General features: G+C 37.9%; 1 protein-coding gene across 2 annotated transcripts in view; it reads left to right on the plus strand.

The window, feature by feature from the left end:
* The window catches only part of SLC16A1 (solute carrier family 16 member 1), a 33,890-nt gene that overhangs the window by 4,046 nt on the left and 5,794 nt on the right, over positions 1–24,050 (plus strand). Inside the window, exons 2-3 of one of the 2 annotated variants that reach the window (XM_033861716.2) lie at positions 15,090–15,350; positions 19,233–19,376. In XM_033861716.2, coding sequence (XP_033717607.1) covers positions 15,134–15,350; positions 19,233–19,376 — 361 coding nt within the window. In that variant the 5' untranslated portion in view covers positions 15,090–15,133. The remainder of the gene's footprint in view (positions 1–15,089; positions 15,351–19,232; positions 19,377–24,050) is intronic. The other variant, XM_033861720.2, reaches the window with a different exon arrangement.

Consider the following 24,050-nt stretch of genomic DNA (forward strand, 5'->3'; position numbering starts at 1 on the left):
ATTTGGGATATTTAGAATTTCTGTTCTTAAATTGGTAGGGATTCTTTTGGTCTTTGTTCTTTCTTGAAGAGCTTATCTGTTCCCATAGCTTTGGGGGAATTTCTGGTAGAATCACTCCCTAACCAAATCTAAATCTCTAGCTGTAACCAGATTACAGATTTTAAATTCCTTGAGGACAGGGATTGACTACTCCAGGTAGCCAGACTTAAAATCTGAGTCATTTTAATAGTTCTCCAGTGGGCCCCCACTCTACCAAATGCAATTAAGTGCCAGCCCCTTCTCCCCTTTGTTGTCTCGTGTCCACTCCTTCCCACCCTATTCTACTCCCCTTTTTCATTCTTATTACTGCTACCTAATTTAGGCTGCTGTCATTAGTAGATTGGTGCAGTGGCCTTTTAAGTTGTATGTTACTCATCCTTTTATTTGCCCTGACAAATTTTTCTCCATGCTTTTTTCCTCTAATTTTTTTCTTTTACCTCTCCGTCTCTCTCCTCTCCCTCTTCTCCCTCCTCTTCCTCCTCTTCCCCTTTCCCTTCTCCTTCCCCCCCACCTCTTTCTCCCTCTCTGTTTTTGGTTGTAGGATCCAGTTTATAATGGATTTATGGCAGGAAGACTAGTGTAGGTGACCTGTTTGAGCCATAGTGTCTTGCAGACAAGTGATTAAAAGAGCAATAATGATCTTATAGAAATGGTGATTTCTCTCCTGGGGCCACAGTATACACAATAGCTACATGAGTTCACATCCAGGACAGTGTGACTGGCTGCATGGGCTAAGCCATTGAAGACTGCTACTGACCTTTTATGCAGAAACAGTAGGATCCAGCTCCTTTGGTTGTCCACACTCCCCTATTGCTGATCACAACTACTCATAATGTTGAATCCGATTTGATTACAGTGATTTAGCCTTCATATAAAGGAGAAATTCCTCAAAATATACAGGCATTGTAAGCTGCATATTTGATGATTTGTTGAAAAATATTTCTTCCCTGTGATTTTGCTCTTATATAAATCTTCGGAAGACTGAAGGCCTGATGGTACAGTTCTGGTGTGTTAAACTATCTTGGATAATAATAGAGCTTAACAGAGCTTTTGTAAATTGCCTTATTGAGCTTTTGAGAACGAAAGCTAAGTTTTTACTTTATTAACTTTCTCTTCTGTTCCCCAATCAGAGGTTTTAACCTGGGATCTGCAGATTGATACTCCATGTTGGATGGAATATCTGTGAACTTGGTTGGGGAAAAAATTACATCTTTTCATTAACCTCTAAGTAAAATTTAGAATTTATTTCAGCTATGAATGCAGGCAACAAACCATAGTAGTATTGGCAGTACCTGTGACTTTGTCACCAATGGAAATCACATATTTTCGTGTCATGATACAGCGGCTGCAGCTATCTTGAAATTGTTCAAATTCATCACTACTTTGAAATTACTGTGGTGATTAGACCCACTGCTAGATCTTATCTAATTTCGTACTTTAAAAAATCACATTATTATATCCAATTTTAAATGTTTTGACAATAATACCTTTGTATACATTTAAAAACATTCTGATAAAGGCTTCATAGGTTTTATCACACCGCTAAAGGAATCTGTGGCACCAAAAAAGCTAAGAACTGCTGCTCCTAACTCCTGTACTTCTGTTCCTCTGTGAGAGTAAAGTTAGCTAGAACCTGTGATGCAACACAGCACACAACTCATGATGTCACAGTTATGTAAATTTTTTGGCCCTTGACTTTTATGTACTAAATCATAAATTTTGACCTCACAAATGAGAGGGAACAAAATGCTTGTGTATATGCTAAGGGAGAGTAAAATGATTTTCACAAATTAAGGCAGAATAATTTTCCCTTGTATTTAGGAAGTATATGTTTAAAATTACTGTTTCCAAAGGAGTTCTATTTTAAGGGCCATAACTTAAATAGGATAAAGCATATCGTCAGTGACTTGGATTTTCTTGCCCTCTTTTGGGTGCTTCAGCAAATGTGCTTAAAATTGCTTCAGATCTTGTCTTCAGCAGCTCACTATATTAGATTCAGGCCTTTATTTTGCTCAACTGGAGGAACCCCTAAAGATGTTGATGAATCTCAGGTTTGAAATACCTACTCTGTAGGTTAGAAATACACTTACTATTATTATTACACTTTTTATCTATTGTGATTGTGTAATGATGTTATTTGTATTTACTGTATTACCTAGAGAACTACTTACTTGATGTAGTAGAGGGAAGAGGAGTGGTTTAACAAATTACCTGTTTCCAGGAAAGTAAAACATTCATTTGAAACTTACGTATTTTTTATATAGATATATAAATTTATTTGTTTATTTATTTATTTATTGGCTGCGTTGGGTCTTCATTGCTGCGCGCGGGCTTTTTCTCTAGTTGGGGCGAGCGGGGGCTACTCTTCCTTGCCGAGTGGGAGCTTCTCATTGCAGTGGCTTCTCTTGTTGCAGAGCAAGGGCTCTAGGAGTGTGAGCTTGGTAGTTGTGGCTTACAGGCTCTAGAGTGCACAGGCTCAGTAGTGGCTCAGGGGCTTATTTGCTCCACGGTATGTGGGATCTTCCCGGACCAGGGCTCGAACCCGTGTCCCCTGCATTGGCAGGCGGATTCTCAAGCACTGCGCCACCAGGGAAGCCCCTGAAACTTATGTATTTCTAATAAAGGAACTGATTATTATCTTAACGAGAACACAGATTTATATAGTCAGCAATTAAAAAGGCTATTTAAGTTTAATTACAGTATATTTTGAGGTAATAATGCTGACTTCTTTTTGATATATCTTTAGTCTCTATTCTTAAAAAGCTTTGCAAGTAAACATTTGAGAATGGTGGATAATGCTTTAATGCCAGACAAACAGTACTCAGTTTTAATACTTACTCTTTTGTGGTTTGTCTGTTACTAATAAAACAAACAAGAAAACAAAACAACTTAGTTCTTTGAGATAATGAGGGTCAAAGGTAGCATAATAATGAAGTTCAGGCTCATTCAAAGGTTATTTATTAAACAATTATGTGTATAAGAAATTACTAGAAAGGGATGAAAAAATATATATTTAAAAATATGGTTTGAAACTTTTAGGAGGAGAATTAAGCTTTGAAATGAAATGTCAGCATATTACTGTGTTGCCTCTAGTCTTCAAAACTTAAAAGTTCTTCATGTGAAACTAAGTATAGTGTTAATTTTTTCTGAGTTCAACTTAGCCTTTTGCAAGAAAAGGAAAAGCTTTCTTTGTTGTTTGCCTTTTAATGAATTGTAAATCTCCCCATTAAGCTTCAGAATAGGTAGTGAAGTAGATTCTAACTGAAGTACCACCAATTATATTCAAGTATTGATTTATATTCAAAGTAACATAAGTGACACAGTTTTGATATCACATCTATTTGTAATTTTAATTCAGCCTATTATATTTCTTCTTTAGATTTTGGAAGAGGATAGGTCATATATTAATGAATTGAAATGGTAGGTCATATATTAATAAATTGAAATGGCCCACTTAGCTCTTGATTTGTTGAATATATATTTGCATTGCTGTAGAAAACAACATATACAGGTATTCCAAAATATAGCCTGGAATTCTGCCAAGGAAAACCTGCTTTTGGAGGACACAGCCTCCAACTTCCCTTTCTTCATTCACTACTGCTCACATTCTTATGTTTTATATAAATTTGAAATGGTTTTACATTTGGAAACTCTTTCCCAAGCAAGAAATAAATTAACATGTGAAAGGGAACAGGACTTGGTCTCAACATGGACAATAGCTAGTTTTTTAATCTGCTAGAATCAGGCAAAAATGAAGCATTAAAGAAGGCAAAATCTGCTGGTGTAGTAATAACTCAGAAAGTGATACTAATCAGATAAGTTCTGTGCCGAAAGTTGTATTCCATAATTTTTTTCTTTTATTTAAGCAAAACAAAACAAAATACCTTTCTGCCTGTGTTTCTTAGAGTTCCAGAAAGCTTAACATCACTGGAGGGTTTTTTCTGGTTTCATATTTTTCCACACTTCTCAAAAACTGGGAGAGTCAGATTCTTTGAATCCTAACATTTGGTCATGGGGGAGGGGTTAGTTGGTTGTTACTTTTTTTCTGGCCTCCCCGCACAGCTTGTGGGATCATAGTTCCTGACCAGGGATCGAACCCCGGCCCACTGCAGTGAAAGCATGGGGTCCTAGCCAATGGACTGTCAGGGAATTCCCTAGCTTGTTGTTGTTGTTGTTGAAACAATAGCCTCTGTCCTTAATTCATGATCTGAAAGCACACACCTAAGCTAATTAGGGAAATAGTTACTTACAAAGGAAGAAACAAATATGCAACTTATTATCTTAGAGTTTTCAGAATCCTACCCAAGAAGCCTTGAGTTAAAATGTCATGGAGGGGATTAATTCCATGTGGCAAGGTATATTCAGAAAAAGAATAGTGATATTGGGGGCTGGAACAGAATCTTAGCATTAGATAAATTTATAATTATGGTATTGTCAGTTAATGAAAAAATAATTTCATTTTTGCAAATTACTAAATGCTTGTGTCACATCAGTATGTGGATTTGGAAGAAAATTGTACTGTTTTTGCTTTTGTTAGTTTCTGAATTGATCTTTAACACTAAGGTATCCTAAAGCATTGGTGCCTCTTGTAAGTATACATTTTAGTTGTGTCTGATGTAATAAAGAATTGGTTCTACTAACTTCTCTTAAAGCTTTGATAAAGCAACTATACTCCAATTTTTAAAAAAAAGCTTTGAAATATCCATAGAAGTTACTTTTTTTTAATGAGCAAACAACTTTGTTCGTTTGTTTGTTTGTCTATTTAGGCCACACAGCACGGCTTGTGGGATCTTAGTTCCCCGACCAGGGATTGAACCCAGGCCACAACAGTGAAAGCACCTAGTCCTAACCACTGGACCACCAGGGAATTCCCCCATAGAAGTTATTTTCTAATCTTTGGACATCTTCATTTGCCTCCTTATCCCCATATGTAAGCCCCAGTGTTAAAGAGCACTTAAACTAACTTGATCTCATGGTTTTTGTTTTAGTTAATTATGCTGCTATTTCCTAAAATCTATTACAGATGTACAGTACTTTAGCTTCTCTGTTGTGTGACTTTGAGGGTAGCCTAAGTGCCTAACCACGCACATTGAGGTGGGATAGTGCCCTGGAAGTTAGGGATTTGCAGTGAAAAGTAAAAATGAATTTATAACTTCTTTGACTAGGTGTCCACCTTTTACCCAAGGATTTTAATTAATGCTCAGCCCTAAATAATCCACAGACTTGTTATATTGGAGTATTAGCTGCTTTTTTTTTTTTTTGCGGTATGCTGGCCTCTCACTGTTGTGGCCTCTCCCATTACGGAGCACAGGCCCCGGACGCGCAGGCCCAGCGGCCATGGCTGACGGGCCCAGCCGCTCTGCGGCATGTGGGATCTTCCCGGACTGGGGCACGAACCCGTGTCCCCTGCATCAGCAGGCGGACTCTCAACCACTGCGCCACCAGGGAAGCCCTATTAGTTGCTTTTTAATGTAGAAAAAAATGTAATGTTATTGTCTGTATTAAAATAAACCTTACCATTGTTGACATACACTGTTCTCAGAGTTCTGAATATTGGTATGATTCTTAGTTTAAAGTGTTTTTGCCACAAAATACAATGAAAGAGGAAAAATAGGCTCTTTTTATTTTTTACAATATGAATCAAAAGCCTTTGAATTTTGCAGATATTCCATATCTAAAAATCTGTCCTAAATTTCTAGTTCACCGCAGTAGCTTTTTTTTGTTTTTTTTTTTGATGTGGACCATTTTTAAAGTCTTTATTGAATTTGTTACAATATTGCTTCCGTTTTATGTTTTGTTTTCTGACCGTGAGGCATGTGGGATTTTAGCTCGCTGACCAGGGATTGAATCCACACACCCCCACATTGGAAGGCAAGATCTTAACCACTGAACTGCCCAGGAAGTCCCACCATGGTAGTTTTTATAGAAGAAAAAAAAGTAGGGCTTCCCTGGTGGCGCAGTGGTTGAGCGTCTGCCTGCCGATGCAGGGGACACGGGTTCCTGCGCCTGTCCGGGAAGGTCCCACATGCCGCGGAGTGGCTGGGCCCGTGAGCCATGGCCGCTGAACCTGAGCGTCCGGAGCCTGTGCTCTGCAACGGGAGAGGCCACAACAGTGAGAGGCCCGCGTACCGCAAAATAATAATAATAACCCATATATGCAACAATAGGTGATTTTTTTTTTCTTTTTGTTTCTTTTTTTTTTTTTACTCCAAGTTTACATTTCTTTAAGTTCTTCGTATGCCATTTGATCAGAATCATGCATTTCAAAACTGCCGAGTGTTTGCCTAACCAGTTAGAGTAGTTATATTTCTCCTTTGGAAACTGCACACCTCAGATTGGGACTCGAACCCGATCGTACCTCTCAGCTGGGACTTGAACCCACAAGCTCTGGCTCAGGAGGGTACTCAAATCCACAGTCTCTCAACTGAAACCACGCACCTGGTCCCAGGACTTGATGAAGCTGAGGATTTTTATGTTTCAGTGCAGAAGGAATTAAGCGAGAGGCAAAGCGATAGGCAAGAAGTAGATTTATTAAATATAGAATGCTTGGAAGGACACAAGCAGGCAGGCAAGAGGCTCTGCTCCAGAACTAAGTAGGAAAGCAGATTTATTTAAGGAGATACACACTCCATAGACAGTGTGGGCCATCTCAGAAGGTGAGAAGCCCTGGGAGACACACATTCCATAGACAGAATGTGGTCCATCTCAAAAGGCAAGAGCAGCCCTGGGAGATACGCACTCTACAACACATTCCACAGAGCGTGGGCCATCTCAGAAGGTGAGAGCAGCCCTGGGTTATGGGGTTGTTAGTTTTTATGGACTGGGTAATGTCATAGGTTAACCAGTGGGAGGATTGATTATTCCAATTATTTGGGTGGGAAGGGGCAGGGATTTCCAGGAATTGGGCCACTGCCCATTTTTTAGCCTTTTATGGTCGGCCTTGGAACTGTCCTGGTGCCTGTGGGTGTGTCATGTAGCATGTGCTAATGTATTACAGTGAGCGTATAATGATGCTCCAGGCCCACTGGAAGTTGAATCTTCTGCCATCTTGGGCCTAATCAGTTTTTGTCGTGAATGGCTATGACATTCTTTTAAAAGTTGTGCCCTGGGAATTCCCTGGTGGTCCAGTGGTTAGGACTCGGGGCTTTCACTGCCAGTACCCAGGTTTGATCCTTGGTCAGGAAACAGATCTTACAGCAAAAAAAAAAAAGGTTGTGCCCTGCCACCTTCCCTCCTGTCTCATTTTCATTAGTACCTTCTGCTTGTTTGTGGGTTTTTTTTTAAATTTGTTTTCTTCGTTTTATTCAATTTCAAAATGGAAAAGAAGGCAAAAGAAGGAATTTTCCTAGACCTTGAATCATGTGATTTACCTTGGGGCAAATGGTTCTGAAAGCCATGAAGCTGGACTAAGACCAGTTATAAAGAGCAGTAAATTAGCTACTTCAGCACCAATAGCTTCAGTAAATCAGCCTTTCTGGATTTGAATGTGTCCATGTGAGGTTTTTTTTAATTTATTTATTTTTGGCTGCATTGGGTCTTCATTGCTGTGCTCGGGCTTTCTCTAGTTGTGGCGACCGGGGACTACTCTTCGTTGTGGTGCGCAGGCTTCTCATTGCGGGTGGCTTCTCTGTTACAGAGCATGGGCTCTAGGTGCGCGGGCTTCAGTAATTTTGGCTCACGGGCTCAGTAGTTGTGGCACGTGAGCTCTAGAGCGCAGGCTCAGTAGTTGTGGCGCACGGGTTTAGTTGCTCTGGGGCATGTGGGATATTCCCGGAACAAGGCTCGAACCTGTGTCCCCTGCATTGGCAGGTGGATGCCTAACCACTGCGCCACCAGGGAATTTCCTCCATGTGAATTTGAAACCTAAAACTGGTCTACACTTAGTAACAAATTCTTTTCAGATAATTGATTTTAGATGCTTTCTGCTTCTTTTAAGTTCACATACTGGCCATTGTCATTTTAGGAAATGACAGTGGCTTTGTTTTAAATGTTGATGGATAAAAGTATAGAGAACATAATGAATACTATTTCCAACTATTCTGGAGTAGGGGCAGAGCATGTGGGGTAGGGAACTCAACTTTGGTTTTCCAGATGTTTACTTGCACAATTCCTGATACTTATGAGAAAAGGAGAGAAATCAGAAAATCTAGAAGGTGGTTCTTGTTACCACCATCATTGTTAAGAAAAGTTAGGGTTATTTATTGTTTCCCATTGTTCTTTATCACTTTTTTTTTTTTTGACAGGCACTGTACCTCTTTTAATTCTTTTTTTAAAAAATACCTTTATTGGAGTATAATTGCTTTACAGTGTTGTGTTAGTTTCTGCTGTACAACAAAGTGAATTAGCTATATGTATACAATATATCCCCATATCCCCTCCCTCTTGAGCCTCCCTCCCACCCTCCCTGTCCCAGCCCTCTAGGTCACAAAGCACCAAGCTGATCTCCCTGTGCTATGCAGCAGCTTCCCACTAGCTATCTGTTTTACATTTGGTAGTGACAAAGGAGGCAAGAATATACAATGGAGAAAAGATAGCCTCTTCAACAAGTGGTGCTGGGAAAACTGGACAGCTACATGTAAAAGAATGAAATTAGAACACTCCCTAACACCATACACAGAAATAAACTCAAAATGGATTAAAGACATAAATGTAAGGCCAGACACTATAATACTCTTAGAGGAAAACATAGGCACAACACTATGACATAAATCACCACAAGATCCTTTTTGACCCACCTCCTAGAGTAATGGAAATAAAATAAACAAATGGGAACTAATGAAACTTAAAAGCTTTTGCACAGCAAAGGAAACCATAAACAAGACCAAAAGACAACCCTCAGAATGTGAGAAAATATTTGCAAACAAAGCAACTGACAAAGGATTAATCTCCAAAATATACAAGCAGCTCATGCAGCCCAATATCAAAAAACCAAACAACCCAATCCAAAAATTGGCGGAAGACCTAAACAGACATTTCTCCAAAGTAGACATACAGATTGCCAACAAACACATGAAAAGATGCTCAACATCACTAATCATTAGAGAAATGCAAATCAAAACTACAATGAGGTATCATCTCACACTGGTCAGAATGGCCATCATCAAAAAATCTAGAAACAATAAATGCTGGAGAGGGTGTGGAGAAAAGGGAACCCTCCTGCACTGTTGGTGGGAATGCAAATTGATACAGCCACTATGGAGAACAGTATGGAGCTTCCTTAAAAAACTAGGGCTTCCCTGGTGGCACAGTGGTTGGGAGTCCGCCTGCTGATGCAGGGAACGTGGGTTCATGCCCCGGCCCGGGAGGATCCCGTGTGCCGCGGAGCGGCTGGGCCCCGTGGGCAATGGCTGCTGGGCCTGCGCATCTGGAGCCTGTGCTCCATGGCGGGAGAGGCCACAGCAGTGAGAGGCCCGCGTACCGCAAAAAATAAATTAATTAATTTAAAAAAATAACTAAAAGTAGAATCACCATATGACCCAGTAACCCCACTACTGGGCACATACCCTGAGAAAACCGTAATTCAAAAAGATACATGTACCACAGTGTTCATTGCAGCACTATTTACAATAGGCAGGACATGGAAGCAACCTAAGTGTCCATTGACAGATGAATGGATAAAGATGTGGCACATATATACAATGGAATATTACTCAGCCATAAAAAGGAACGAAATTGACTTATTTGTAATGAGGTGGATGGACTTAGAGTCTGTTATACAGAGTGAAGTAAGTCAGAAAGAGAAAAAACCATATGCTAACGCACATATATGGAATCTAAAAAAACGGTACTGATGAACCTAGTGGCAGGACAGGAATAAAGACGCAGAGAGAGAACGGATTTGAGGACACAGGGTGGGAAGGGGAAGCTGGGACTAAGACAGTAGCGTTGACGTATATACCCTATCACTTTTTAAAAAAATCTTCCTGTCGCTTTCAGGCAAATACTAGAGAGTCATAAAATAATGGCTAAGCTAATAGGAAAGCTACTGTGCACATCGTAAGGTTTAAAATATTAAACTTTAATCTCTTTTAGCCTCTGGACTTGAGTATTCCTTCTCAGTGGGGCTCTGAATACTGTGCCAGGGGGCCTGCTCACATAATTTACTTTCTGAATGAACCCTTTTGTTTATAGCTGAGATTTGGTCAGTTTAAAAGAAAATAGTGTGTTTAGATAATGACATTACACACTTTCTGTTAGGTACCATCAGAATTTTTAAGTTAGGAAGGACAGCCGTTTGTTGGATGGTGGCAGAACTGTATCGAATCCACGTCTGGTTTTTTGAAGTGTTCTTTTGAAATTTGGATAATCTTGTTTCTTATACTTTTTATTTCCTAATGAATCTTTTTAAAGCTTCTTCAAGTTTTAAATCTTAAGTTTTATACTATGGAATAAGGTATTATTATCTTGATGAGACAAGTCTTAGAGACTAAAAATTGTAGCTGCTGTAACTAACTGGGACAAATCATAGCTGGCAGCGAAGCTCAAAGTTTAATCACGTCCAGCACGTATTAGCCATTGGAGTCAGAGCTTGGTGTGTTAAGCAGCTCTACCGTCTGTGTGTGGGTGTCTCTCTCCGTGTGTGCAAACATTCTGAGGCAAAGTAATCTTTTTAGTGGTTCTTTGCTTGAAAAATTTCAAGTGCTTTTCTCTTTTTTCATAATTAGATGAAGGAAAAACTCAAAATTAATGCCCGGAGCCGTTCTGTTTAACATAATTTTAGCATCCAGACTGTTTCCTTCAGCAGAACTGAGCTGTTAAATAGCTTTTATTTATATTCATTCCAGTAGAAATTTAAGGAAGCTTCAACATGTAAATATTTTTGTCCCACCTGAATCATAGGTAAGTGAAATGCCCTAGGACGAGGTCTTTACTCTTTCAACTGGGTTATATTTTTAATGGAATTGTTCTCCAGATTCTCAGATTCAGATACCCTTAACTAAACATCATCTCTCCTGAGAATAGAGGCCTGAGGTCTTCTGCTTCTCCTTTTCTAATTTGCTTTATCCAAAAGCCCTTAGATCCACTACACAAGGAAAGTATAGCTCTCATTTATCCCAGTTCTTACTGTGGTTCACTGCCACAGGCTGTAAAAATCTCTGGGGCCCCCAAAGGAGGGAACATTCCAGAATACATAGTCCCAGAGAGAAACAGTCTCGTGACAGGGGTTAAGCAGAAATATTGGAAAAGGCAGGACCTTATTCCATCTGGACAACCCACATTCAGTTGGAGTCTCAGAGGAGTGGAAAGAGGGAATGGTGAAGAATCAATATTTGAATATATGGTGGCTGAGAGTTTTTCAAAATTGATGGGAATTCTGTTTTGTCGGTGTGATTATCTGTTAGTTTTATAATCTGTGTTTTCTCAATAGTGTTTTTTTAAGATTTTTCTCTGGCTTGTTAGATTTCCTTAAACTGTAGTTCATATTATTCATCAAGTCTGAAATATACTTAGCCATTAACTCTTGAAAATTGTCTCTTCCCTACTTTCTCTGTTCTCTTCTTCCAAAGTCCCATTAGATGTTTGCCAGATCCTCCCATTCTAAACTCCGTGTTTCTAAACCTTTCTCCTAGCTTCAGAATAAAGGTCTCCCTGAATTTTATTTTCTTCAAACCCATCCTCCAGTTCATTGTGTTTCTTCCCAGCTATGTTCAGTCTTCTGGTTAACGTATTAATTTTGTTGAATATACTTTTCATTTCTAGAAGTTCTGTTTCAAATTAACTAGTCTTTTTATAGTATTTTGTGTGTGTGTTTTCATTTAATGCCTTGTTTCATGCTTTTAATCATTTTAAGTATCCATATCCAATGTCTATAGTTCTGGCTGCGTTGGATTGGTTTTACTTCACTCATGATTAATTGATTCTTGGTGTGTTTTGAAAATTTAGATTGTCAGCTTATACTTGGCAGAGCTTTGTCTGTGGGAAATCTTTGCTAGCAAACTCAAACATATATATCTCTGGAAGAACAATGGAGGTTTCCCACAGATGTTCCCGTGCCAAGCATAAGCTCACACAGGCCTGTAGTTGTGAATTCTCAGAAGAGAGTCTTCTCTCCTCTTCTTTGTCCTCTTCCTTTTCCTATTCTTTCTTTTAACCATCCAGATAGGCAAGACAGAGGAATTTGCCTGCCATCTTCTTTTCCTTCTGTATTATCTCCCTGTGCCACCAGAGTTTATCCTCCTTGACACTGTCCTTGATTATATTTTTTGTTTTGATCAGCTGTATTGAGGTATGATTCACATACAATAAAATGTGCCAATTTAAGATATACAATTCGATGAATAATTACTGCCATAACCGTAATAATAGAGCATTTCCATGACCAAAATCAAGTTCTCTTGAAACCCCTTTGCAGTCAGCCTCCTCTCCCCAACCTCCAATCTGTTTTCTAGTACTATAATTTTGCCTTTCCTAGAACTTAATGTAGGCTCATGTCTAGCTTTTTTTCACTTAACATAATGCATTTGTGATTTATCCATGTTCTTGCATGTGTTGGTAGTTGGTTCCTTTTTATTGCTGAGTAATGTTCCATTGTATGGCTATACCATGATTTGTTTATCCATTCATTTGTTTATGGACATTCGGGTTTTCAGTTTGGGCCATTATGAATAAAGCTACTAGAGAATATATACGTCTTTGTGAAGATCTATATTTTCATTTCTCTTGGATAATACCTAGAAATGACCGGGTCACATGTTAAATGTATATTTAACTTCATAAGGAGCTGCCAAAATGTTTTCCAACTTGGCTGTATCATTTTGATTTACCACCAGCAATACAGGAGTTCCGTTTGCTTCATGTCCTTACCAAGTGTTGGTATTATCAGTCTGAAATTTGGTCATTCTAATAGAGATATATTAGTATCTCTATTAGGATTTTAATTTATATTTCACAAACGAATAACAATTTTTAGCATTTTTTCATGTACTTCTTAGGTAAAGTATCTTTTCAAATCTTTTGCACATTTTTTAATTGTGTTGTTTGTCTTTTTGCTATTAAGCCATAAAAGTTCTTTTTATATTCTGGACATGTCTTTTCTTGGATATATGATTTGTATATACCTTCTCCCAATCTGTAGCTTGAAATTCAATCTATAAACTTTTTGTGTGTGTGTGTGTGGCTGTGTTGGGTCTTTGCTGCACGCAGGCTTTCTCTAGTTGCGGCGAGCGGGGGCTACTCTTCATTGCAGTGCATGGGCTTCTCATTGCGGTGGCTTCTCTTGTTGCAGAGCACGGGCTCTAGGCACGTGGGCTTCAGTAGTTGTGGCGCACACGCTCTAGAGCACAGGCTCAGTAGTTGTGGCACACAGGCTTAGTCGCTCTGCAGCATGCGGGATCTTCCAGGACCAGGGCTCGAGCCCGTGTTCCCTACATTGGCAGGTAGATTCTTAACCACTGCGCCACCAGGGAAACCCCAATTTAGAAACTTTTTAATTAACATGGTGCCATGTGCCTTCAGAAATCTTTGCCTAAATTTTGATTTTTTCAAATCATAGGGGTGGGTTATCTATTTAGTTGTTTAATTTCTCAGTAATATTTTGTAGTTTTCAGTGTACACATCTTACACATCAGATTTATCCCTGTTCAGTTTCTTGGTCCTGTTGTAAATGTTTTGTTCAGTGTTTTTTTTTAATTTCAAATTCTGATTGTTCTTTGCTGGCTTATAGAGTTGATTTCTATTATTGGTCTTGTGTCCTGAGATCTAGTTCATTTTTAGTTCTAGTACCTTTTTTTGTATATTCTTTAGAATTACCTACATAGACAATTATGTCTTCTGTGAATGAAGACAGCTTTACTTCTTCCTTTCTAGTCTTTATGCCTTTTATTTCTTTTTCTTGCCTGCACAGACTGACTAGATTTTAGTACAATGTTGAGTAGAAGTGATGAAACCTATATCCTTGCCTTTAGGGAAACTTCCCTTTGGGACTGTCTTCTTCCCACCCCTACAATGTCCAGTGTCTTAAATCATATATGAAGTGTTCAGATGGATTGGAAGGAACAGTATTTAGGAGATGACTCCTACACTATGAAATTAGGATTTGTGTTTTAGACTAAAGAATGCTGTAGCCAAGAGTCAGTTTGTCATCTGTGACCTGTATTTATTTATTGTATAATACAGTCTGAGTGGAGATAATTTGAAATGGACATGCTAACATACTGTTGTAGGATGAGTTATAGTATAGGGTGGAAGTTGGCTTTGAATAAATTAAAGGAGACCTTCATGAGAAAATAGGTAAGGCTACTATCAAACAAACATTCCCATCTTCTCCCTGTTCATAATCTAACAGGAAGTTTCATTTTCTAACCTTGCTATTCATTAGTACTAGGTGGCTTCAAGAAAACGGGATAACCTTTGATTTGAAACTACCATCTTTTGACATTATAGTTCAACTTGTGAGTTCAACTGTATTGATTAGTTGTGTTGTTTAGGAGTTTAACCAAGGAAGTTAGATAAAAGGAAACTTTTCTGAAATAATTTTCCAGGTCATTAAATGAAATTCTTATGTATTCAGAATGATCTTCTATTTTGTAAATTGCTACATATCTAGTGAGTCAGGCACCTCCTTCCTATTACTTTTAAGTCAGCATATTAGTAAGAGAAAGTCAGTATTGTAGAATACATGGGAAAAGGGAAAAACTTATAAAGCCTGTATTAAAACCTGAAACTTTTGTAGGGTATGTGTTATGTGAATTTTGCAAGAGATAGTCAAATAAGACATTTATTTACTTATTTAGTTATTAGTAATTTGAGGAATTATATTAACTGCTAAGACAAGAAGGCTTATTTGAAATACAAAGGCTACATTTATTAAAAAGGATTTGTTTCAGTTATGGTTTCTTAAATGGTGAGCTGTTTTCCTTTAAGCTACTAAAAAATGTGGACAATATCATGTCTCTGAAGTCTCTTTTTCTGATAACGTCCTTAGAAGATAATGTATATTGGCCAAGTAACGTTGAAAAATAGTTCAGTTACTTGAGGGGTGCTTTGTTGTTGGGAATGCTAGGTGGGAGTGTTTTATTGCTGACATTTTATTTAAATTTTGTATCGTTTAGATATTTGGATTTGAACTGCATTTTGGGATTTATCTACACTTAAAATGCCACCGGTAGTTGGAGGTCCAGTTGGATACACCCCCCCAGATGGAGGCTGGGGATGGGCAGTGGTAGTTGGAGCTTTCATTTCCATCGGCTTCTCCTATGCGTTTCCCAAATCTATTACTGTGTTCTTCAAAGAAATTGAAGGTATATTCAATGCCACCACCAGTGAAGTGTCATGGATATCTTCCATCATGTTGGCTGTCATGTATGGTGGAGGTAAGTACCCACTAAGGCCTGCTGTTTTAATTTTCATTAAGCAACCAGGTGCTCTGTTTTAGGTAACTTAAAAAAAAATGTTTTATTCGGTGAGGTGTTTTGAAATGGTATTTCTCAGAGCTTTATGTTTAGAGTCACATTTTTTATTCTTGTTAACAATGACAACTCTTGCTTTGTTTGTTGCACTATAGTATTCCAAAACAGAAATAAGAAATTGTGAGGATTTGTTCCAATTCCGTATCATTGAACTTAAAAAAGCTCTCAGAGGGGAAAAAAAATTTTTTAAACTCTCAGAAAAATGACATGTGCACAACTTATTTTTCTTATTGCTCTCTGCTAGACTCTTGCGGTATAAGTGTAAATAAAGATTTTAAAAAATTGATGTTGGGAGAATTAAAGTAAATCGGGCTAACCTGAATAGCACAGTTCAAAGTCTCAGGTAAAATCTTTTCATAGTGTTAGAATTAAAGAACTGGATAAAATCCTCCTTGTTTTGTTCCTTGTGATGTAATTAGTCCTAAAGCATTTCAGCTTCATCTTAAACTTAAGTTTTATCATTTTTTCCCTCTCTGTGTTCTTTGACATGTTGTGAAGGAAATGTGGAGAGTACGTTGCTTACCTTAATATCATTTAAAATACTGTGGGTTTGTTTGTTTGTTTGTTTGCCTTGGAACATCAAAACACAATTTAACATGTAAAAGTCAAAACCTCCCATAATAATAAAATATGTAGTTGCTTAGTTAGCAGAGATTCAAAAGTTAAGTGCAGGTGCTCAGTGTACCTTTAAGCTGATTACAAACAAGAGGTTCACATGCTGCAATTCTAAGAGCAAGAGCTTGAGAGCCGCTGGCATTTTGCATCAGAAGTAAGTGATGTCAGTTGTGCTAATTGCACATGACACTTTCTTTTGGGAAAACAGTTCCTTCTTTGTCCTCACCCAGAGATAACTAGCACATTTCTCTGAATTTGTGTTATAATAGGCCTACAAACTGTACCCCTCTCTATTTTTAATGATAGCTAATTGGGGCCATTCTTCCTGAAATAACTCTGAAAGATAAATTGCGTATCAAGAGCCTTGTGGCATAATTTTTACTAAATGGGTTATTTTGTTTTGTTTGGCTCTTAGGTGGTATGACCCCATAAGAATTATATTTAAAACTGCCTTAATTCTTTAACTTGTACATTTCGGCCACACCCTCAACAATAATATGTTTTGAGTTGTGAGTGGTTTAGGGTTAAGTTTTCCTTCCTCCCTGCCTCCCTCCCTCCCTCCATGTGCTTTGGTTCACAGATATATACTGATACTTGTTAAAGTATATTTTTAAAGGAGAAGATCTTAGTTACTTACTCTTGGTTTTTGTTTGAGGTTTTCCTTTTTTTTTTTTTTTTTTTTTTTTTGCGGTACGCGGGCCTCTCACTGTTGTGGCCTCTCCCGTTGCGGAGCACAGTCTCCAGACGCGCAGGCTCGGCGGCCATGGCTCACGGACCTTAGCTGCTCCGTGGCATGTGGGATCTTCCCGGACTGAACCCTTGTCCCCTGCATCGGCAGGTGGACTCTCAACCAAAGAAAAGTAGGAGGGGGGCGGAGGAATTGGGAGATTGGGATTGACATATATACACTATTGAAACTATGTATAAAATAGATAACTAATGAGAACCTACTGTATGGCATAGGGAACTCACTCTACTCGGTGCTCTGTGATGACCTAAATGGGAAGGAAATCCAAAAAAGAGGGGATATATGTATACGTAGAGCTGATTCATTTTGCTGTACAGTACTGTAAAGCAACTATACTCCAATAAAAATTAATTTTAAAAAATGAAAGTATAAATTCACATATTTTCAGTTCCACAGTAATGTCATCGTAACATTCCTAGTTTAGAACTTAAAATCCTGTAGACTTTACAGCATTAACTTCTACTTCACAGAGTCAACAGTGTGGCAGTATTTTTTTATCTTTGTAATTCTGACTATACAAAAATCTGTTTAATGCCTAATTTATATGGACATATTTCATGAATATTCTTTCAGTATTTAATTCTTTCATCACACACAAGCTGTAAATTCAAATTATTTCTAAAGCAGCTGTGGCCTAATATTTTCATGAAGTGACTTAGAAGTTCAATGAGAACTTGTTTATACACATCCTTGGTTGAGCCTGAAGTCTCTCCCGCAGTCATTTCTTGACCAGCCCCTTAGAGAGAATTGGTCCTCAAATACTAGGATATCAAAAGCTTTCATTCCTTCTTGCATGTTTATTATATGTATGTATACATATATACATACCACAGTTTGAATATACATACCATAATTTGAAATTGGGTTCCTTGGGGCCAGAGCCTGTCCTTTTAATCATAGTGTACCATACTGCAACTCTGAATATAGTAGCACTAGAATATGAGTAATGCAGAATTTTTCATAGTGTTTATAGAAATAAAATATGTCAACATATGATCAGTAGTATATTCTGAATATGTGCATTCTGTGTCTTTTTAAAAATAGACTTACTACAGAATAAAGTCAGAATTTACTGTGCTAATAGAAGAGAAACTTGATTTGTATGTCTTCTGCTTTATAACTTTGGAACTGTAGTTCCAAAAATACATATGTAATGGGGAGAAAATGGGCTGGATTCAAAACTTGGTTCTCACTAGCTGCAAGTTCAAATATTAGTTCTTCTTGTGTCCCCTTCCCTACTGATGCATTGCAGTGACCCTTTCTTATTTGCAGTCATCTGCCTTAACAAGGCAGACATGTTATGGTGTCATGTAAACAAAGTTGTCATCTCCAAAGTCCAGAGCCATGAAGTAGGGACATAAGTATTATAAATAAATGAAATTCAGAGAATGTCAAATGTCATTCGTTTGTAATCAGCAAATATTGTTAGTCTAAGAGTTGTGTTACAGCTCTTAAAACATTGTTTGCTTTAGATAAGACTCATAATTAAGACTTAAAATTTTGGAAAAGGGGAATTACAGTTTATACCTATTTGTAGCAACTAAGGAGAGGCCATTTGATTTTTTTGTATTTGAAAACTGATACATGAAACGCATAAAATCTTTTTATTTGTGATCCTTTTAACACTACACTTTTGTTTGGTTTCTTCTCTCATGTTAAAGAAAAACTGATTTTTTGGTATGCATCTCTTTAGCTGAGGAGATTTAATCTGGTTTATGTTGTTAAATCTGAGAATGTTTTGACCATTATCTGACAATCTTCTACAAACATTTTTTCATAGTTTTGCTGTCACAAAACAGCAGTATAGGCACAGAACCCGGTTAACCCTAGAAGACATTCCATTCAATTCAATACCTGAGATATCTAGGTGTAAATGGGAACAGTTTTGTTTTGTTTTGTTTTAAATTTAGATGTCCTAATTGCAAAACTACTGAACTTGCAGAAAAAAATTGTGTATTTTGCCTTTGTTTCTTCTTCTTTTTAAAAAATATGACACAAACTACACTTATGATGATGTGTAAAGAACACTCTTAAAATCTCTCATCAGTCTGCCTATCCCAAAAATTAACATAGAGCAAACTTACTAAATATCTGTTGATCATATCCTAGATAAATCAAGAAGCCGATGAACGTCTGTTACCAAGGCTTTCAGCCTATTATGCCTTATAAGAGAAAGATTAAGGAAAGACTAGAGTCTTTTATATTTTAGTAAAATTCCATCCAAGATTTCAAGATAGAGAAGATACACAATTAATGATTCTTCTAGCATCTTTATTTTCCAGCACACATACCTATGATTATGAAATAATTATAGATAACAATATTCTTACCATTGCCTTTTGTTGTATCTGCTTATTTGGAAGGACTTGTCGTTTAGTGCCATCAATGCCTTGTGTACCACTAAATTTTTGATTATCTCTTAGGTCCTATCAGCAGTATCCTGGTGAATAAATATGGCAGTCGTCCAATCATGATTGCTGGCGGCTGCTTGTCAGGCTGTGGCTTGATCGCAGCTTCCTTCTGTAACACTGTGCAGGAACTTTACTTGTGTGTCGGAGTCATTGGAGGTGAGTTGATTCATTTTCAAGCATTAATATATCGCTGGCTATTTGGTATTCACCTGCATTGGTCTTTCAGATCTTGAGTGAAAGTCCCTCCTTATAGAAATTATCATTTTGACAACCTGTTAATTTAAGAGCAATAGAAAATCAAGTTTTAAAAAGAAATTGCTGTCATACAGTAGGTGTACATTGTTGAATAAATGAATTGAAAGAAATGATTGTATCCCTTGTCCTAAGAATAGTCAGTGATTTGTAGATAAAATGTGTCCAGCAGTCGTTGCAAGGGCGGTCATTGGTTACTATCTCTGTCTCGCTCTCTTTTTTAAAAAAAAAAATTTATTTATTTATTTGTTTGTTTGTTTGTTTATGGCTGTGTTAGGTCTTTATTGCTGCCCGTAGCCTTTCTGTAGTTGTGGCGAGCGGCGGCTAGTCTTTGTTGTGGTGCGCGGGCTTCTCATTGTGGTGGCTTCTCTTGTTGCAGAGCGCGGGCTACTCTTCATTGCGGAGCGCGGGTTTCTCATTGTGGTGGCTTCTCTTGTTGCAGAGCACGGGCTCTAGGTGCACGGGCTTCAGTAGTTGTAGCTCGCGGGCTCTAGAGCACAGGCTCAGTAGTTGTGGCGCATGGGCTTAGTTGCTCCGTGGCATGTGGGATCTTCCCAGACCAGGAAGGGCTCGAACCCACGTTCCCTCTGTTGGCAGGTGGATTCTTAACCCCTGTGCCACCAGGGAAGTCCTTTCCCCCTTATTTTAATAGCCAAATTAAGATAATGAACTGCTGATGAGTATGATAAAGATTATGTATAACTTCACAGTCCAGAGACTTTGACTACTAACATTTTTATGTATATATATCCTTCCCAACTTTTTTCTATACACAAACATAACTTTTTTCAGAACAAAAAGGGATACGGTTACATAAAGTATTTTGTAACCAGTTTTTGTCATTTAAGAGCATATCATGAACAACAACCATATGTATGTCGGGCACTGTCTACATGCTGTGGGCATAGGGCAACAAGTCCAGCAAAGTCATGCTGTTTCATGGGAAGAGGCAGACACTGCTACTCAGAAATAAATAAGAAAAATCAGGGAGTGATAAATTCTATACAAAGACCTTGCTGAAGAGATGACCTTAATAGAGTAACAGCAGGGAACTAGCATTGTGAAAATCTAGGGGAACATAGACCCTAAATCAGCAGCGTGCTTGTTAGCACAGGTGAGAATGGTCTGGTATGAGATCTGGGAGGTAAGGTCAGGGTAAAGGTTATGGACAGAAAGCCAATAGCAGGTTTGCAATAGGGGAGTGACCTAGTCTGGTTTACTGCTTTAAGTCTCTGAATAGCTTAGACATAAATGGTAAGTAGGGAGCAAGCAGGGGCCAGGGAAGAGCATCTCCAAGTTATTTGAATATTTACTTATACTAGCAACATTTATTGAGTAATTCTTGTTGCAGTAATTTAAAATATTACTTTTATCGTACATTAAATGTTTATATATATTTTAGGTATATTCCTGGACTTTCTGTCCACTTTCTTCAGTGTTTACCTATTCCTGAGTCAGAGTCACACTATTCTATTGATTGTAGCTCCCCCCCCCCCCCGTACGCGGGCCTCTCATTGTTGTGGCCTCTCCCGTTGCGGAGCACAGGCTCCGGACGCGCAGGCTCAGTGGCCAGACGCTCCGCGGCATGTGGGATCTTCCCGGGCCGGGGCACGAACCCGTGTCCCCTGCATTGGCAGGTGGACTCGCAACCACTGCGCCACCAGGGAAGCCCGATTGTAGCTTTTTAAAGTCCATTTTAAATATCAGTTCTGTTTAGTCCCATCCTGCATCACCCAAAATTTTCTGGTTGACTCCCATGTGTTCTCTAGTATGTTTTAGAATCATTTAACCTCATCTCCAAAATGAAATGCACTGATATTGTCATTGGAATCACGTCAAGTTAGCACTTACATTTGGGGAGTATTGACATCTTGGCAATGTTGTGTTTAATTATACAAAAACTTTGTATGTTGGTTTTAATTCTCTGGCCCTTCAGGAAAGTTATACAATTTAGCCATTATAAATTGCACACTAAAGTTTTTGGTGCTGTTGTAAAAGGAATAATTTTGTATTGCATAGTCTATTTTAAAAACTGTTTTTAAAACTCTATTTGATAACAGTCTCCTTAATTACATTCTTTGCTTATAATGATCCTTCACATGACTTGCCAGATTTGACAGTTAATCACCTTCAAATAATATAAATAACAATTATAAAAATAACTACTAACATTTATTGAGTGCTTACTACATGCCAGGCAGTAAGTTCTTTAGTCACAGCAGTGCTGTGCGCCTGTTTTACATACCATGAAACAGTCACAGGAGGGCAACGTGTCTGACATTACACAGCCAATAAGTGATGATGATGAGATTTGAACCTACATAGTCTGGTTTTATTTATTTATTTATTTTTTCACCACACAGTTGATCCCCTTACTCATTTTGCCCTCTGCCCCTTTTCCTCTGGTGACCACTACTCTGTTCTCTATATCTACGTAATTGTTTGGTTTGGTTTGTTAATTTATTTTGTTTTTGTTTGTTGGTTTTGTATTCCACATATGAATGAAATCATTGTGGTATTTGTCGTTCTTCATCTGACTTATTTTACTTGGCATAATGCCCTCAAGTTCCATCCACGTTGTCAGAAATAGCAACATTTCATCTTTTATGGCTGAGTAGTATTTCATTATGTGTGTGTGTGTGAGGGGGTTATGTGTGTGTGTGTGTGTGTGTGTATATATATATATATATATATATATATATATATATATATATATACACACATACATCAACGATCTTTATCCATTCGATCGTTGATGGGCACTTACGTTGTTTCCATATCTTGGCTATTGTAAATAATGCTGTGATGAACATGGGTGGGTGCCGTTATCTTTTCAATTTAAGTGTTCTTTTGTATTCTTTGGGTAAATACACAGAAGCGGGATACCTGGATCATACGGTTGTTCAAGTCTTAATTTTTTTAGGAATCTCCATACTGTGTTCCACAGTGGCTGTACCAGTTTATTCCCACCAGCAGTGTATGAGTGTTCCCTTTTCTCCACATCCTCGCCAACAGTTGTCATTTCTTCTTTTTGGTAATAGCCATTCTGACAGGTATGAGGTGATCTCATTGTGGTTTTGATTTGCATTTCCCTAATAATTAGTGATATTGAATATCTTTTCATGTGCCTGTTGGCCATCTGTGTGTCTTCTTTGGAAAAATGTCTGTTCAACTGCTCTGCCTTTTTTTTTTTTGTTTTGGCTACTCCTCACAGCATGTGGCATCTTAGATCCCTAACCAGGGATCGAACCCATGCCTCCTGCAGTGGAAGCTTTGAGTCTTAACCACTGGACTGACAGGGAAGTCCCAACTCTGCCCATTTTATAATTGGGTTTTTTTGTTGTTGTTGAATTGTATGAGTTCTTTATATATTTTGGACATTACCCCTTATCAGATACAGCATTTGCAAATGACTTCTCCCATTCAGTAGGTTCTCTTTTCATTTTATTGATCCACTTCCTTTGCTATGCAGAAGCAATTTGATGTAATCCCATTTGTTTATTTTTGCTTTGGTTTTCTTTGCCTGAGGAGGAGACATATCTAGAAATATATTGCTAAGACCATACTGCCTGCATTTTCTTCTAGGAATTTTATGGTTTCAGATCTTATATTCAAGTCTTTAATCCATTTTGAATAAATTTTTGTGTTTGGTGTGAGATAGTGGTCTAGGTTTTTTGTTTTTTGTTTTTTTTTTTGGCATTGGCTGTCTGGTTTTCCCAACACCATTTACTGAGGAGACTATCCTTTCTTACTATATGTTCTTTGTTCCTCTGCTGTAAATTAATTGTGCATGTATGCATGGGTTTATTTCTGGGCTCTCAATTCTGTTCCATAGATCTATGTATCTATTTCTCTGCCATTACAATGCTGTTTTGATTATTATGGCTTTGTAGTATAGTTTGGAAGCAGGGTGTGTGCTACCTCCAGCTTTGTTCATTTTTCTCAGGATTGCTTTGGCTATTCGGGGTCTTTTGTGGTTCCATATAAATTTTAGAAATTTTTGTTCTATTTCTGTGAATAATGTCCTTGGGATTTTGATAGGGATTACGTTGAATTTGTAGATTGCTTTAGGTAATAAGGACATTTTGACAATGTTGATCCTTCCAATCCATGAGCACGAGATATCTTTCCATTGATTTGTGTCTTCAATTTCTTTGAACAGTGTTTTATAGTTTTCAGGGTGCAAGTCTTTAACCTCCTTGGTTAAATTTATTCCTAGATATTTTATTCTTTTTCTTAGGATTATAAATGGGGTTGTTAATTTCTGATAGCTCATTGTTAGCATATAGAAATGCAACAGATTTTGACTTATACTGCTTTTGTATGCTGCAATTTTATTGTATTTGTTTATTATTTCTAATAATTTCTTGGTGGAGTCTTCAGGGTTTTCTATACATAAAATCATGACAGTCTACAAACAGTGACAGTTTTACTTCCTTTCCAATTTGGATGCCTTTTCTTTCTTTTTCTTGCCGGATTACTCTGGCTAGTCCACATAGCCTGGCTTTAGAGCTCACACTTTAAACCGCTATACAATATTGTGTTGTACTTTCCATTACTTATATCTTTTTTTTTAAG

Source organism: Tursiops truncatus, chromosome 1 (assembly GCF_011762595.2).
Source record: "Tursiops truncatus isolate mTurTru1 chromosome 1, mTurTru1.mat.Y, whole genome shotgun sequence".
Lineage (NCBI taxonomy): Eukaryota > Metazoa > Chordata > Mammalia > Artiodactyla > Delphinidae > Tursiops > Tursiops truncatus.